Source organism: Pungitius pungitius, chromosome 6 (assembly GCF_949316345.1).
Source record: "Pungitius pungitius chromosome 6, fPunPun2.1, whole genome shotgun sequence".
NCBI classification, from domain to species: domain Eukaryota; kingdom Metazoa; phylum Chordata; class Actinopteri; order Perciformes; family Gasterosteidae; genus Pungitius; species Pungitius pungitius.
This window is the reverse complement of record NC_084905.1, coordinates 12,300,407-12,315,227: the sequence shown is the minus strand read 5'-3', so window position 1 is coordinate 12,315,227 and position 14,821 is coordinate 12,300,407. Positions and strand designations below refer to the sequence as shown.

General features: G+C 43.1%; 2 protein-coding genes across 5 annotated transcripts in view; both read right to left on the bottom strand.

Annotated features, from left to right (window-relative positions):
- Positions 1 to 7: 7 nt before the first annotated feature.
- rasef2 (RAS and EF-hand domain containing 2) lies at positions 8 to 10,189 on the bottom strand. Of its 2 annotated transcripts, none has more exons than XM_037452691.2 (17): positions 9,749 to 10,189; positions 8,207 to 8,359; positions 4,415 to 4,505; positions 4,050 to 4,145; positions 3,683 to 3,760; positions 3,487 to 3,602; positions 3,318 to 3,386; positions 2,690 to 2,771; positions 2,496 to 2,569; positions 2,207 to 2,396; positions 2,016 to 2,114; positions 1,443 to 1,587; positions 1,277 to 1,358; positions 1,065 to 1,179; positions 854 to 967; positions 669 to 745; positions 8 to 600 (listed from the first exon to the last, which is right to left on the bottom strand). In XM_037452691.2, the coding sequence occupies exons 1-17, from the start codon at positions 10,057 to 10,059 to the stop codon at positions 498 to 500; spliced, it is 1,995 nt and encodes a 664-aa protein (XP_037308588.1). In that variant the 5' UTR covers positions 10,060 to 10,189; the 3' UTR covers positions 8 to 497. The 2 variants fall into 2 exon arrangements, with proteins under 2 accessions (XP_037308588.1, XP_037308589.1); XM_037452692.2 differs by having other exon boundaries at positions 9 to 600; positions 2,496 to 2,566; positions 9,749 to 10,188.
- Positions 10,190 to 10,675: 486 nt separating this feature from the next.
- Positions 10,676 to 14,821, bottom strand: part of sema4ba (sema domain, immunoglobulin domain (Ig), transmembrane domain (TM) and short cytoplasmic domain, (semaphorin) 4Ba) — a 41,490-nt gene continuing 37,344 nt past the window's right edge. For all 3 annotated transcript variants that reach the window (XM_062562853.1, XM_062562852.1, XM_037451402.2), the window contains 4 exons: positions 14,599 to 14,714; positions 14,153 to 14,310; positions 13,955 to 14,040; positions 10,676 to 13,810 (listed from right to left, as the gene is read on the bottom strand). In XM_062562853.1, coding sequence (XP_062418837.1) covers positions 13,038 to 13,810; positions 13,955 to 14,040; positions 14,153 to 14,310; positions 14,599 to 14,714 — 1,133 coding nt within the window. In that variant the 3' untranslated portion in view covers positions 10,676 to 13,037. The remainder of the gene's footprint in view (positions 13,811 to 13,954; positions 14,041 to 14,152; positions 14,311 to 14,598; positions 14,715 to 14,821) is intronic.

The window sequence follows — 14,821 nt, the reverse complement described above, 5'->3', positions numbered from 1 at the left end:
TGGAAAAGTGATAAAAACAACAAAAGGGATCCAGGAACTTTTGTTTTGAATGTAATCTTAGTAAACAGACATTTTCAACATCACAATTCTTAAAAATATTTGATCAGTGCTCCAATAATTAAAGGTTTTGAACCTGCAATGTAATATTGATCACGCTGATGCTTAATAAAAATGTTAAAAATGCATTTGATTTCTTAAGAACTGGTACATTCATTTAAAAACACTGACATGAGTCTCAAATAAAACATTATTATTTATTTAATTAATAAAATTACTACCAAATAAATAAAAACCCCAACAAAAGTAAGCATGATTACAACACGTACATTTCTATTTGTCATTGTGCAATTTTCAAACAATAGAAATCTTGATTTTGATCAGAAGTAACATTTATGAAAATATATTAAGTTAAATATTAAGTTAAATCTGCCTTTGTCACAAAATATAAACCACTTTGTGTCCTTCATTGCGCCATCGTATCTACTGATATGGACCTTCTACAGTCCACAGCAGGCATTCAGAGTCTTCTTTGGGTTGGATGGACTTAGTCGGACCGCAGAGCCCGACTGCCTCCTCAGTTTGACACTTTTCTTGACCTCTCTGCGGAAAGGAAAACCAGTCAAAGTGTTGCCGTGGCTTGTGGAGAATAACTCTCTGTGGAATCCTACCTCGCCAGATGAAGCACAGTCTCCACGACGTTGGTTCCCTCCTTTGCACTAGTCTCGCAGAACAAGGCGCCGTACGCCTGCAAGCAAAAGCATCAACATGCCGGACCGCAGTCAGTTTATTTGGACACCTGGGGAGGCCCGGGCGTCTCTACTTTCCTTTTCCGGTGGAATGAACGGTTACGCACCTTGGCCAACTTCTCTCCGTGCAAACTGCTCACACAGCTGCCTTCTGGGAGCTGCTCTCTCAGGTCCACCTTGTTTCCAATAACACACATGGGGATTTTGTCTTCCGTGGACTCCTGTATGAAAACAAAAAGGACACCAAGTTTTACTCCCTTTTTTAAAGGTGCCGCATTTTTCTTCCCAGCGTTTGTCAAGCAGCATTTGGTCAGTTACCTGGATCTGTTCCATCCACGCTCTGACGTTAAGGAAGCTGCTTTCTGAAGTGACATCGTAGAGGAGCAGGACTCCGTGAGCTTTACGGAAGTAAGACCTTGCAATACTGCGAAACCTGTGGCCCAAAGAAATACAGCCATTTCCTCCATTCTTCAAAGAACAGGGGTTTTTTTGCTACTTCTTTGATTAAAAAAAAAAAGTTGGTGCAATACCTCTCCTGCCCGGCTGTGTCCCAGATCTGGAGGCTCGTTTTCTCTCCATCCACAAGCATCCTCTTAATTTGGAAATCCACACCTACAGAACCAAGAAAGTAGATTCAAAACATCTGAACTCCACAATGTGTCTGATGAAACGCAACGTGTTTTGTGTAGCACTCACCCAGCGTTGTCGGAATGTCTCCCCTGAAGTCGTTGAGCGTCAGCCTCAGCAGGAAGCTGGACTTTCCGGCTCCCGCGTCTCCGGCTAGAACCAGGCGGAACATTGGGGCGGGCTCTGTGGTTTCCGAGAGGTCGGCTTCTAACGGCTTTGGAAACGCAGCAGAAGATAACCATGTATTCTTCGTGTTCGTGGCGTTAAAACAGTGAGTTTTCATCTGAACAAACTCAATCTGCTGATAAAGCTGTAGAGGAAACCTCCATAAAAACCTAGTAAGTAGACCTGGAGTTAAGATCAAGTGTCAGTAGTTGATTAACTACAAAATAATTTGGAAAAAATAGCTTTGTGTTGTATACAACTCTCTGTACAGCATTTCAATAGCCCCATTTTCACAGGAAGTTCAAATGTTTACTGAAATAAATAGACTTAAAACCAGCTCAATTGTTCCCAACTTGCTGGATGCAGTCTAATTATTAAAAGGTCGAAAGATGATTAGTCGCAGAGAGAGCGCCACACACTTTGTAAACTCTACCTTCCTTTGGGGCTACAAGACACTGCATTAAAAAGTCATTGTACCTTTGTGGAAAAAGCTGACAAACGTCTCCGTAGAGATGACGCAAGGGAGCTTGCCTTGCTACGAGCTTTCTCTGGAGCTTCGGGTTTCATTTCAGATATCTGCAACGGAATAAAAAAAAACCCCACACATTTTAACTTCCAGCTCGGCATTACCGGACCCACCGGATCGACACCCGGCGTGCGTTCCTCACCTCCACGTCGGACGGGACACACGAGTAACTGTGGTGCATGGTTTCCACCGAGGCCCCGCCGTCGTCGCTGTCGTAGTCACTGCCCGAGCTCTCCGCTGTGTCCATCGGCAGGGAGACGCCACTGTCCAGGTACTTATCGGCCCAGGTGGCAACATGAGAGTAGCTGCTTTTGCTGGGATCCTGCTCCGGGCTGCAAGCGCCGACACACTTGCTTTAGCTGTGACAATTTAATTCACGGGAAGATCAAATGGGCAGATTCACAGGAGTGTGTAAAAAGAACTTTATATACCTGCCGTGGTTGAGCGTGCTCTGTCGGAGGGGCTTCATCCTGCGAGCTGGGATTTCATTTTGAGGAGACAGCTGCTGAGCAGATAAGGAATGTTAGGGAGGAAACGTTTACACTTGGAACCAGCCAAAGCGATTTACTGCATGTTTCCATTTGACTGAGAGCCAGTGGGTGAGGAGGAAACAAAAAAGACTCACACTCCTTTTAGCTGCAACCGCTTCGCTGGCCAACGCAGAGCGGAGCCCGTCGTTACTGTCATACAGCTTTTTGTTTGTTTCCCTAATAAAGCGTTCAAGGAAACAGACCAAATCAATGGTATTTAACAGACGGGACTAGTTTAGTTTTACTCTCCACCTCTTGCACTTGGCATTGTCCAGTAAACAGACGAAAACCTGATCTTCTGGTAATCCAGGTATGTCAATGGGTAGTACACTTAACTTTGATAAGCATATTCTTTAAAAATAAAATACCCCTTTTTTTTCCAGATTATTCTGTAGCTGTACAGAGAACAAGCTTTAAATGTTCCTTAAAGTATATTCTTTTTATATTTAGTTTCCAGAATAAAAGACATTGATTAATTAAGTTTATTACAAACCATTTATTATGCAATTTAATCGGCTATAGGTTGGTGTTTTCAAAGCCTGAGCAATTAAAACCAAGCTATCCACCTTGTCTAGATAAACGATGGAAATGAGGATTACCATACCTTCAAAGTAAAGGATGTTCATTATTACACTGAAACAGTCTACTATAAAATAACCAAATCTCTGCATTCTTGATTTATACTCTGCCAAAAAAGGGGTCCACGTCAGACAAGTGACTTACTGGAGAATCTGAATCTGGTTTGAATACGACTGGTATTCCATAACCATCCTCTTCAGTTCATCGCTTTCTCTGTAAAGGAATGAAAGCCACGTGTGCTGTTGATGTTTTACTGGAAGCTGGATTACACTTTGTTAACAGACATGAGCAGAGCTCAAATACACTGCCTCACCTTTTATGTTGAGCTTTCTGGTCCGCGTACATGTTCTTCAGCTTGTCCAGCTCCGAGTGCAGCACGGCGCTGTCCGTCTGGGCTTGAAGCAGAGAAGTTCGCAGGTCCTCATTTTGCTGTGAGAAGATTAGGTGAATAACTGGAACGACTAAGCGACATACATTCGACTCGGTGTGACAACTGTGGCATGAAGTACCTGCGAGAGGTCACTGATACGTCTGTTCAGCGTTTCCATTTCCTCCTTTGAATGGTTGAATTCAGAATCCTCTTGGCTCTTGAGAATAGACGTTTACAAGCATTTTGTTAAAAGACCTGCAATTATAATCTCCTAATTATACACCAAACAGTTATTAGGTTTCAATTGTTTTATTTAGTCAAATGTAGATGGAAATGTTTGCTTTAAATTGCTTGATGTTTGCAATCTGCAACTAATGAGGTTCCATTTTTACCAATAGTATAATTTTACTAGCACGGTTCACAAACTGGACCTAAAAACCTCCTCTCCTTCCAGTCACAGAATCCTAGGAATAAAAATAAATGCATGCTGCGGGGTAAAAACCTACCTTTAACAGTCTGTCCACAGTTGCATGCAGGTCCATGACCTCGTTCTTATGCTTCCTTTGCACACCCGCCATAACTCCTTCCATTTTTTTACGTTCCTACAAACATGAAACCAAAGTAGTTAAAAAAGGTGCAGAGTGGCTCAGGGCTTGAAGAGGGGGCTTTCATCTGCCTATTCAAAGGATCTTTGTGAGGAGTCTTGTAACCGGATACCATGCGCTGCACCACCAACATGCAGGTAGCACACAGGAGCCACTGAAGGGACACTTGGCAGTTTCTCAGTGCGCCGTTGAATTCATTCTGCAGTTTTATTTAGTTTGATTCATCTCCCCTTGTGTAGGTAAAAAGGCACTAGCAGTGGTCTTACCTCGTCTCTCACCCTCTCCTCGGTTTTGGCCAGCTGCTGCTGTAGGTCCTCCTCCAGTTCTGACAGCTGACTGTTGTTCATCTCCTCGGCTCTGTTTGACGCAGAAAAGCACGCTCGAGTTTGGTCTCACCGAAGCAGTGGAGCTGAGCCGGCTATCCAATCGGGAGTCCGATACTGCCGGAATAATTCACCTTCTATCTATTTTCTCAAATATACCAGACTTCAAAAAACGTCCTGCAGTTGTCACCTCTTCGCTGTCGTTAGGCAACACACGAACCAACCGGAGTGGAGGAAGGAAGAGGCTCCGCAGGTGTACTAAATGTTGTCGGTTACACAAATTAAGCAAAAATACCTCACATGGTATTAATTTTGTTTGGTTTAAGCTTCAATGCCCATATTTCAAAGGGTCTGATAATTTAAATGTAGTGGAAACGTAGTTACAAAAGCTTGCAATATATCTAAATAAATAAGGCTAAACTCAAAGCGGAGCAGCATATTTATGTCTTCTTACTTCCTTGAAGAAGGAATGTCACCTTTTCATGTTGCGTAGTTACTGAACCACAGAAAGTTTAACAAAAGCAGGTTAGAAAGATTTCCTCAAAGGTAAATTATTCAAAACTGACATTATAAAAATATAAAATGGTACTGTATAAAATCACTTTCTACTGTGTAGCTTGAATATCAATAACCACTGAGATTATAGATATTATAGTAACTCTTTAAGTATTTCTAAGAGTATATCTTTCTAATGCAAACTGACCAAATGCAGTACTGCTAGAACTAGGTGTGACCACAGAAACATTGTTGATTGCTGATCATACTGGCAGCTCCCCTCCAGCTCCGTGGCTGACTGAACCGGTGCGTGCTACGAGAGCCACTCTGCGAGCATCTGAAAGGAAATGGCGAAAATACAAACAACCTGATGACCTGCATGCGTTTCAGTCGCTTCTGTCATCTTTTTCTGCCTCCATCTCCGCTGCAAAAAGTGCTTTCTACCAATCCAGAATTGAGTCCTCATTTTCCAACCCCAAAAAACTATTTTCCATCTTCACTAACCTCCTCGAACCCCCCAGTCCCCCCTCCACCCTTCTCCCAGGAGACGTTGTCACCTACTTTACCAGATAAATAGATGACATACGCTCCTCCTTCTCCAACCCACCTCCTTCCAGTTATATCGCACAGACCTCGCCCCAATCGCCCTCACTTCCCTGTTTCACACCCCTGTCCCCTAACAAAGTCCTTACCTTAATAACCTCTGCCCGTCCCACCACCTGCCCCCTTGACCCCATCCCATATCCTACAGTCGATCGCCCCTGATCTTCTTCCCTTCCTCACATGTCTCATTAACAATGCTCTGTTATCTGGCTGTTTCCCCAACACCTTGAAGGAAGCAAGAGTTAACCCACTTCTGAAGAAACCCACCCTCAACCCTTCGGAAGTAAACAACTACAGACCGGTATCCCTCCTTCCCTTCCTGTCCAAAACAATTGAACGAGCCATCTTCAACCAACTCTTCTCCTACCTCCATAGTAACAACCTCCTAGATCCCCACCAGTCAGGCTTCAAGGCGGGACATTCCACAGAGACTGCTCTCCTCGCTGTCACGGAAAACAACTCCACGCTGCTAGAGGCGCCTCGCTCTCCTCCGTGCTCATCCTACTGGACCTTTCTGCAGCATTCGACACAGTAAACCACCAGATCCTTATCGCCGCCCTTCAGGAACTTGGTGTCACAGGATCCACGCTGTCTCTTCTCTCATCCTACCTTGATGGTTGGACCTACCGGGTAACTTGGGGAGGATCAGTGTCGGAACCTTGTCCCCTTACAACTGGAGTTCCTCAGGGCTCCGCCCTGGGTCCCCTCCTCTTCTAAATTTACACCAACTCCCTTGGCTCCGTCATTCCCTCGCACAGTTTTTCCTATCACAGCTATGCCGACGACACCCAACTAATTCTCTCCTTCCCCGACTCGGACACTCAGGTGGCGGCACGGATCTCTGCATGTCTGACTGACATCTCCCAGTGGATGTCCGCTCATCACCTGAAGATCAACCCCGACAAGACCGAACTACTTTTCTTCCCTGGAAAAACCTCCCCCACCCAGGACCTGACCATTAACTTCGGCGACTCCGTGTTAACGCCCACTCAGAGTGCCAGGAACCTCGGCGTGACACTTGACTCCCAATTCTCCCTGACTGCCAACATTGCAGCGACGACACGATCCTGTAGATACACGCTCTACAACATCAGGAGAATACGACCCCTTCTCACTCAGAAGGCGGCACAGGTACTGATTCAGGCGCTTGTCATCTCCCGCCTTGACTACTGCAACTCTCTGCTGGCGGGTCTCCCAGGTACCGCCATACGACTGCAGCTCATCCAGAATGCAGCAGCTCGACTGGTCTTCAACCTTCCGAAATACTCCCACACCGCTTCTCCGTTCACTTCATTGGTTACCAGTAGCTGCCCGCATCCAGCTGCCCGCAGTTCAAAACATTGGTACTGACGTACCATGCTGTGAATGGATCGGGACCAGTCTACATCCAGGACATGGTGAAACCCTACATCCCAACCCGCACACTTCGATCTGCATCTGCCAAGCGGCTTGTTCCTCCCTCACTGAGAGAAAATCACTCGACGAGATCGCGACTCTTTGCTGTCCTGGCTCCCAGATGGTGGAATGAGCTCTCCGATGACATCAGGACCACAGAGAGCCTCTACATCTTCCGTCGAAAACTCAAGACACACCTTTTCAGACTCTACCTTGACTAAAACACTAGCAAACCGTAGCACTAACAAATGATAGCACTTAAATTGTACTTATAATGGCACTTTTCTATAACATGTTTTGTAACTGCTTATTTGATGAAAAATGTACTTTCGTGTTACTTGTTTTCTGAGTTTGTATCTATGTGGAAATGCACTTATTGTACGTCGCTTTGGATAAAAGAGTCAGCTAAATGACAATAATCATAGTTATGTAAGTATTCATATAATAGTAATGTAATCATATATTTTTATGTTCCTAGAATTTGCCAGCTGGCAGGACGTATACTACGTCACAGCAACAGAGGGGCTCAATAGCAATTAAGACTTGAACCGATATTTACATCGACTCAAATAACGGAAAGCATTGCTCAGTGACAAATCACAGAGAATAAGTAAATATGCCTGTTTTTATTTTGAGCTAATCTAATTCTCCGTAACAGAGAAAACCCCAAAAGGCAGATGGGCCCAGTCAACTGGCTGGTATAAAGGTCGAGGCTCAGGCTTAGTTGGAGGCGAAAAAAACAGAAAAAAACCTTTGATTTACGTTGGTCCCGTGTCCCAAAACACGGCACGAAACCATGTAAACTACGGCAATATGTCAGCTCTGTACCCGTGTGCTTGTTCCATGTTTTTCTGTACTCTAGTCTAATGGTCTGAAATCTAATGAGGTGACTTTAAAATCAAGCAGTTAATCAGAGTAGATGCAGTGGACTCAATTTAGGTTTGTCCACCGATTCAATGGTTTACAGCCACAAGAGGGCAGCAGTTTAAATTTAACAAAACTAAAAAACTTTATTCTTTACTTTAGTCATTGTAAACATCCACTTTCAAATGAAAATACTGGATGACATTTCTCTCATTAAAGCCACATGAGCAAAGTTGTAATCATCATTAACAGTTGTGTGATGTGGTTACAATTATAGGCTTTTACTTCATAATCATGTGGTTTTTTTCCGTTTCACAGGCCATGTGTTCTTAACCGAACGGACCTCACGTAGTCCAAAGACTGACAGCTATCCCTCACCGCTTAATACTGGTCTCCAGCTGTTCACACTCAAGTCTGTTGTCCTGGCTCTGGCTGATCAGCGAGTGGATGATTTCCTCATACTGCTGCAGCAAATTTGTGTTCGCAGAAGAGTGAATGGTCTGATAGAGATGAGCCAGCTGCTCCCGGAGACTGTGGGAGAAGAACAAATAGTCACTTGTTTGCTCGCAGACGTTCTATACATTTTTATTTTATTGCATGTACTTTACTGTAGATTTTTAATGAAACATTGTTCAGGCCTTTACAATTGTGGCATTTTATGGTGTACACCTTTGACCTTTTTTTTGCGTATAATATAAATTCCCCCGACCATTTCAAATACATATTTTCTCGCATACTACTACTATATTTGATTAATTTGTATTATCATGACTTATGACTCAACGATAAGAATTATTTGATTGACCATGCCAACTAAAATGCCTGGTTGGCCTTGGAAATCTAAAAACACGTTTTTCCAGGGCTGATAATGGAAGAGGGAGCTTTGTCGCGTCAGTCTTGTAAATGTTGGGACTTACGAAAAGGACAGAATGTTATTTGACAACCGCTCACGAACAATTTGTCGAGAGCGATTTAAAATTGTGGTTGCGACTTCCACTGCAAGTAAAGGTCAAAAAATGAGATCAAACAAACAAGCAGTCAAATGTAGAATTAAAACACTGTATAAAAATCGAACAAACGTAAACAGAAACAACAATTTATGAAAAAAAAACATTAAGGTCAGTTTGTCTAAATAGTCAACATCATACTATTCGGCAAACAAGCAAAAAAAACTCACTTTACAGACGTAATGAGGAAAATATACTTTATGACCTAAAACACACAAAAAGTAAGGCCCAAAACAACTGGAGACAAATATTTACAATCTGTCCCACCCAAATGTTGCAAGAACACATCGAATTTATGTTTTCAACAGCCATCTTTGATGTTTAAAAGTAACCATACAAAAAAAAGAAAGCACGAATGACAGGATGCTTTCATTCTCTAGATCTTAACTGTTTTAATAGTTTCTCTGGTGTTCTATCCTGCTTTGATGGTTTGTCCGGACCATGGCTCATTACTTGATCACCTGTTAACTTGTCCTCCGGGGCCCAAGTTAAGCTCTTGGAAAGCCTTAACCGCCACAACTGGAGTTAAGATTTGTCCTTTCGTCATTTGAACTTGGGGAAAAAGTGTCAATGAGAACACACCGCTGTGAGTTACTAACAAAATGTATCATTGGTGTTCAAATGGCGTTGGCTACTGTTTGCATTACAGATATGTCTGCATTCAAAGTGACGCAGCATTAAGGATACTCAATGTAACAGTGGCGTGGGTCTATGAGTCACCAGCAGGGACAATCCGACACGCTTGAAAAAACAATGGAACAAGTGCGTATTTTCAGCTGGTCAATGATATAAGAAAATGGCTCCAGGAACAGGTGCCACATCAGCTGTTTTTTCCGCGGCAGCCACAAGTTCTCCGACAGCAAACAAACGGTTCTCTGGTTTACCTGCGGTGAGGCCCCGGATGTGAGTTTACCTTTGGGAGAGGAAAGCCTCAGCATCTATCCTGCTTTCAAAGTCTTCCCACGGGTTGCCTTGGCCCCGGGACGAGCCCGCGCCGAGGGACGCGAAGTCCAGGGTCTCCGAGACCTCCTGGAACCTGGACGCAAACCTGCCGTAGTCGATGCCTCCGTCCTCGTCCGGGTCGAACTTGTCGAACAGGGATTTGATCTCGGTTTCGGAGACGTTGAGCTCCCGGCAGACCACAGTGAAGTCATCGTACTCTATTTTACCGGACTTGTTCACGTCGCACGCAGAAAATAATCTCCCGAGGCTCGGGCGCTCCATATTATTTTTTAAAGATAAAAAACACACTCAAAAATATTTTTAAAAATATATAAAAAATGTCAAGTTAAAACTCAGCCCGACTTCATTCGCGAGGTGACTTCGGCAGCGTGCCAGCTGAAATAAGAAAAAAAACAACGCGCGCTAAAGTCTCACGGAGGTTGTTTTCCAGCCGCTCATTGGTCCACACCTGAGTGTGGGCGGGACCCATCCGCATCAACGCTCCCAACGTGCCACGCCCCTCCGGGGCTCTGTCAGGTGACCCCAGCAACCACCGACCGTGTAGTTATTTGGTTTCGTCAAGAGTTGGATGTCATCACTGCGTGCGGCTGTCATACATTGTACACACACGCACACACACACACACACACACACACACACACACACACAGGTACGCAAACGCTAGCCTCTGTTTACCTTTAAGGTGTGTGGTGCAGGTTTTATCAGACACTCCTTTTTGTTCCCCTTGGTTTGCACCTTTTGACTCCACCCTTTTTGATGAGGTCAGGAACAATGGAATATCAACACTTTCAAATTGCTTAACAGAGGGATGTGATGTAGGGGATTTATCTGCATAAACAGTAGGGCTTTATATAATAAAGGGACGCTGGAATAAAAATAAATGATCCATTTGATCTTTATTTGAAAAATAAAAATAAAGTGCTTTTTATATACAATACAAAAGAAAAAACAAACACTAGTGATGTATGATACAAAAAAATACAATTCACAATATTTTACATTGGCAGCTGAATTTACAAAACAATTTTACATAAAAAAAATATTTTTTCTTACACGGTGACAAGAGTCTGAGCAACTGTCACAAATAAAAGGCCAGACTATAGTGGTTTATTAAGAGATGACACACAACGATACTCTCACTGTGGCATTAATATTTTAGGCTTGTATTCAATAAAAGCATGTTCAGTACCTGCACATATTTCACTGTCACTTAGTATTTCTTCTGCATTTGTATATTGTTCTGACAGCCACTTCACTAAAAGCTGCCGTTTGTTTAGTTTTTAATAACAGTCTAAGCTTGAACCTTTATAGTTGACCAGTCTTTGAGTCATTTTTTCAGTGCCATTTACAATATAATGTAACATATTACATATCAATAATTCAGTATTTTAAAACAAGCCAGTGGTGTTTCATGTGCTACAGTTGTAGAATACAATTTTGTCCCTGACTAACGTTGAAGCCACTGACAAAAATTAAATAAAAAACAAACACCTGGTGAGCATGTACTGTACAAACTTGACAGTATTTCATCCCACTCATTCATTTTTTTCACTCTTGTCTCGTGTCTGAGCGTCCTGTCGCACTTACAATGTGGCGTTTGACTCTACAGCACTACTATCTGCTTCGTTTGTCATTCCAAGAGGCACAACTCTTGATTATTGTTTCAGAAGGCATTATCCGTTTAAGATTTGTTATCAAATCCATAACCTGCATTATACTAAGGCTTTTCAACATAATGTGCAAATCCTCTGCATCCTATGAGTTATGGAGAATGCCTTTCCTGCATTTTTACGAAATATTCATTTTGCTGGCCACATAACAAGACTAGGGCTCACATCAAAGTAAGACTAGGGTTTAAAATTCTATTAAGTTATTCCAACACATGACAGACAAAACACATGGTGTATAATTTATTATTTGTGAATTAGGTAAATGACTAATCAAGATTATTATTAAAATGCACAATTATATTTATTACTGGATGACAAAATTATTGCTTTTATGGTTGACTTTAAAAACCATTTAAGCAAGCGCTGAATTCACATAAAAGTTGAGGCTATACAGATGTGCTCTTTGAATCAGATTATGAATAGGTGTATTATTTATTTATTTTTATTTCTGCACTAAAATACAGCAAAATATCTCAAATCTGTTGCATACGTAACGTTATTGTCATGACAGCTTGTGTGTGTGTGTGCAGGGCCACTGATCCTAAAATAATTAACAGCGCCAACACCTTGGTGCTAACCAAGTCTCGGGGTGAGGTTAATGTCTACTTCACATTATTTGCTTTGCATAGACTGCATATCTCATGCAGCATGATAATACCTGGAATGACATTCTTCTCTTTATCACATTTGGTGAAAGAAAACCTCAGGCTTCCACGGAAGAATATTTGTATCCACTAATAATACCATTACTTAAAAACATAGTATAGAATGTCTTAACGTATGATTCATATAATGTTTGTGTTTTTGGTGTGCGAGTGATTGAGGTGGTAAGAATTTCTAAAACACTGAGGTGACTTAATGTTAATGTTCTCTCTATAAATAATTGTTTTTCTTGTTAAACCTTTTCAGTCTTTTAGCACAACCCTTTTACTCTCAAATATTCCTCTGTTGCAGTGTTCTATTCAAGCCTAAATAATCAGTATACTTCTGTGAATGCAAATTAGCCATCAAAAAACAAATCTATTTCTGTTCCCCCCTGCCACTGGTAGTTGGTAGATAATCTGGTGTGAGTGCTTACCTTGCTACAGTCTAGTACATAATGCATGACCTCAGCAAAGGGTTGGCTCTTACCAGATAACAGGATGCAAATAAAACATTAAACACTATAAGTGGTTGGGGGGGAACATGTTTGAATATCACTGTGCCTTTCAAAGCATTACCAGTAGATTATTTGGACGGACTGAGAGGTAAAGCTAAATCACTGAATCTTAGTAGTGACTCCACCTCCTCACTTGTTAATATTTATTTGAGCCGTAGTGACAGCATCAAAAGTCTGAAGGCAATCTGGAACATCTTCAGTGTGCTTTAAATGCACTCGAATAAGGAAAATAAAAAGAACATGGACCATAGGGACAGAACAAAAAGTGCAAAATCTGTGACATAAAATGTCTCTCCATGAAAAGTTCAATTACCATCGGTTTTCCCTCCTGTCGGGGTTTTGTCTTTCTCTGCAAGTGCACTCTCTCCTCTCAGTTCCACGGCGAGTCCCTCCACACAGCGGAGAGCCCTCTAAACTATGGAGTCTTTAATCTCGGAGCCCAGTCGGACTCTTGGCCGTGGGCATGTGGGGGAAACCTCTACATGGCTCTCTCTCAAATTCGAAGGCTTATTCTCCGGTTGTGAGAAGCTTCTGCTGTTGTCGGGCGATGGGCACTCGTGCGGCGGAGTGCTGCAGATGTAGTTGTCGTTGAGGGTCTGGTAGCCTTTGTGATCCGACGCGGACGCCGGGATCGCGTTGCCGTTCAGCGGCAAGTTCTCCGCTGGCTTCCCCACTATTCTGGGCTTCTTCTGAGTCATGTTGGCACGCTCTCCCTCCTTGAGCATGGACTTCATGTCACTGCGGTTCCTGAAGACCACAAATAGACAGAACACCAGCAGGGAAAACGCCAGGAGGGAACACACCACAATTAGCTCATTCCAGTAGGTCTTGGTGTTGATCTGCGGTGAGCGGGCCTCTTCCGGCAGCGTCCTCTTCCCTTGGGGCACCTGCGGCGAACGGGAGCGCCCCCACGGGGTGGTGCTCTCGTGCTGCTTGGCCTCGCCCCTCACGCAGAAGTTTGCCAGCAGCTGTCTGAAGCCTTCCTCCACCGACCAACACTCGTAGGTTTCCTGGCTGTCAGCTTGAGCCACCACCACCAATCCCCCCTGTGGGCTGGGATAATGGAAGTGACCTGCACTCTCACTGAACTCCCAGCGCCTTTCAGCCAAATTAGAGCGCAGCTTGCAAGGGAGTACCTTGAACGTGTTGGCTGGGATAACGATCACCTGGCACGAGGACATTCCTGTGGAAAGTCAATGCAGACGTGGATGGTTTCAGATGCAGTGTGAAATAAGCTCTATGCCTTGTCTGGAGTAGAATTCAAAATAATAAATGAGCATGTTTTTAATCGAAACTCAAGAGTGAACTATAACAGTATTTCACTTACGTGTAGGTGGAGGATTGGCTGACCGTTGGCTCGCCTTGTTGCAAATAGCTGATGTATCAGCTTTGTCTACGTCCTGCTGCAAGGCACTGAAACACATGTCATTAATCAGAAACCATCTAATGTTTACATGTGATGGACACATTTGTCTCAAAAGCTCTATCTGTTCAATAGTAGATTGTTGAGCAGAGGGATGCGTACCTGCTGTCTGCAGCCTGTCTGACATCCACACACTGCCTCCCGTTCCAAGCACAGTACGGATCCCTGGAGAGAATACACTCTCCGCAACTCTGATAATTAGTGCAGTTAGCTACTGGGACCGCCGCCAATTCAGAGAACGATGAAACATAAAGCTGACCCTGTAGAGGAGAGATGACAAAGCAGGGGACGGAAAAGACGAGCCCCAAACAAAGGGTTATTTATTTATTTGAAAATGTTTTCTGTCTGAAATGCAACACATGCCTTAAGGCAAATGTTGCATTTAATGAGCTAATTGGACATGAGGTCTGTTTTAGGCTGCTAATCTTTTTGGCTCAGGGTATTTGCTAACTGCCATGAATGCCTTTACTGACCTTGCTCCTTCTACACACCATGCCAAAGCTCTATAAAACAAGCTGGGACAGTTTCCTCTCAGCATTCCACTATACCTTTTCAGTGTCCAGCTCAATGTGTTGTACTGGTTGGCTATCACGGAAGAGCACCATCTCCTCAATGATGTGCATCTTGTTGTTGACATTAATGGCTTTATGAAGTCTCCCATCATCTAGAAGGCAGAAATAACTTGAGATTAGATTAAACTTAATTCTTTATATTAAACGAATATTGAGAAATTATACTATTCAATAAAATATGATTGTGTGATTAAGGGTC

Coding starts and splice junctions, on each gene's coding strand:
- rasef2 (XM_037452691.2), bottom strand. CDS start 10,059: ATGGAGCGCCCGAGCCTCGGGAGATTATTTTCTGCGTGCGACGTGAAC. Junction 4,146..4,414: donor AGGAGAGGGTGAGAGACGAG/GTAAGACCACTG, acceptor TCATGTTTGTAG/GAACGTAAAAAAATGGAAGG. Junction 2,570..2,689: donor CGGTTGCAGCTAAAAGGAGT/GTGAGTCTTTTT, acceptor TTATCTGCTCAG/CAGCTGTCTCCTCAAAATGA.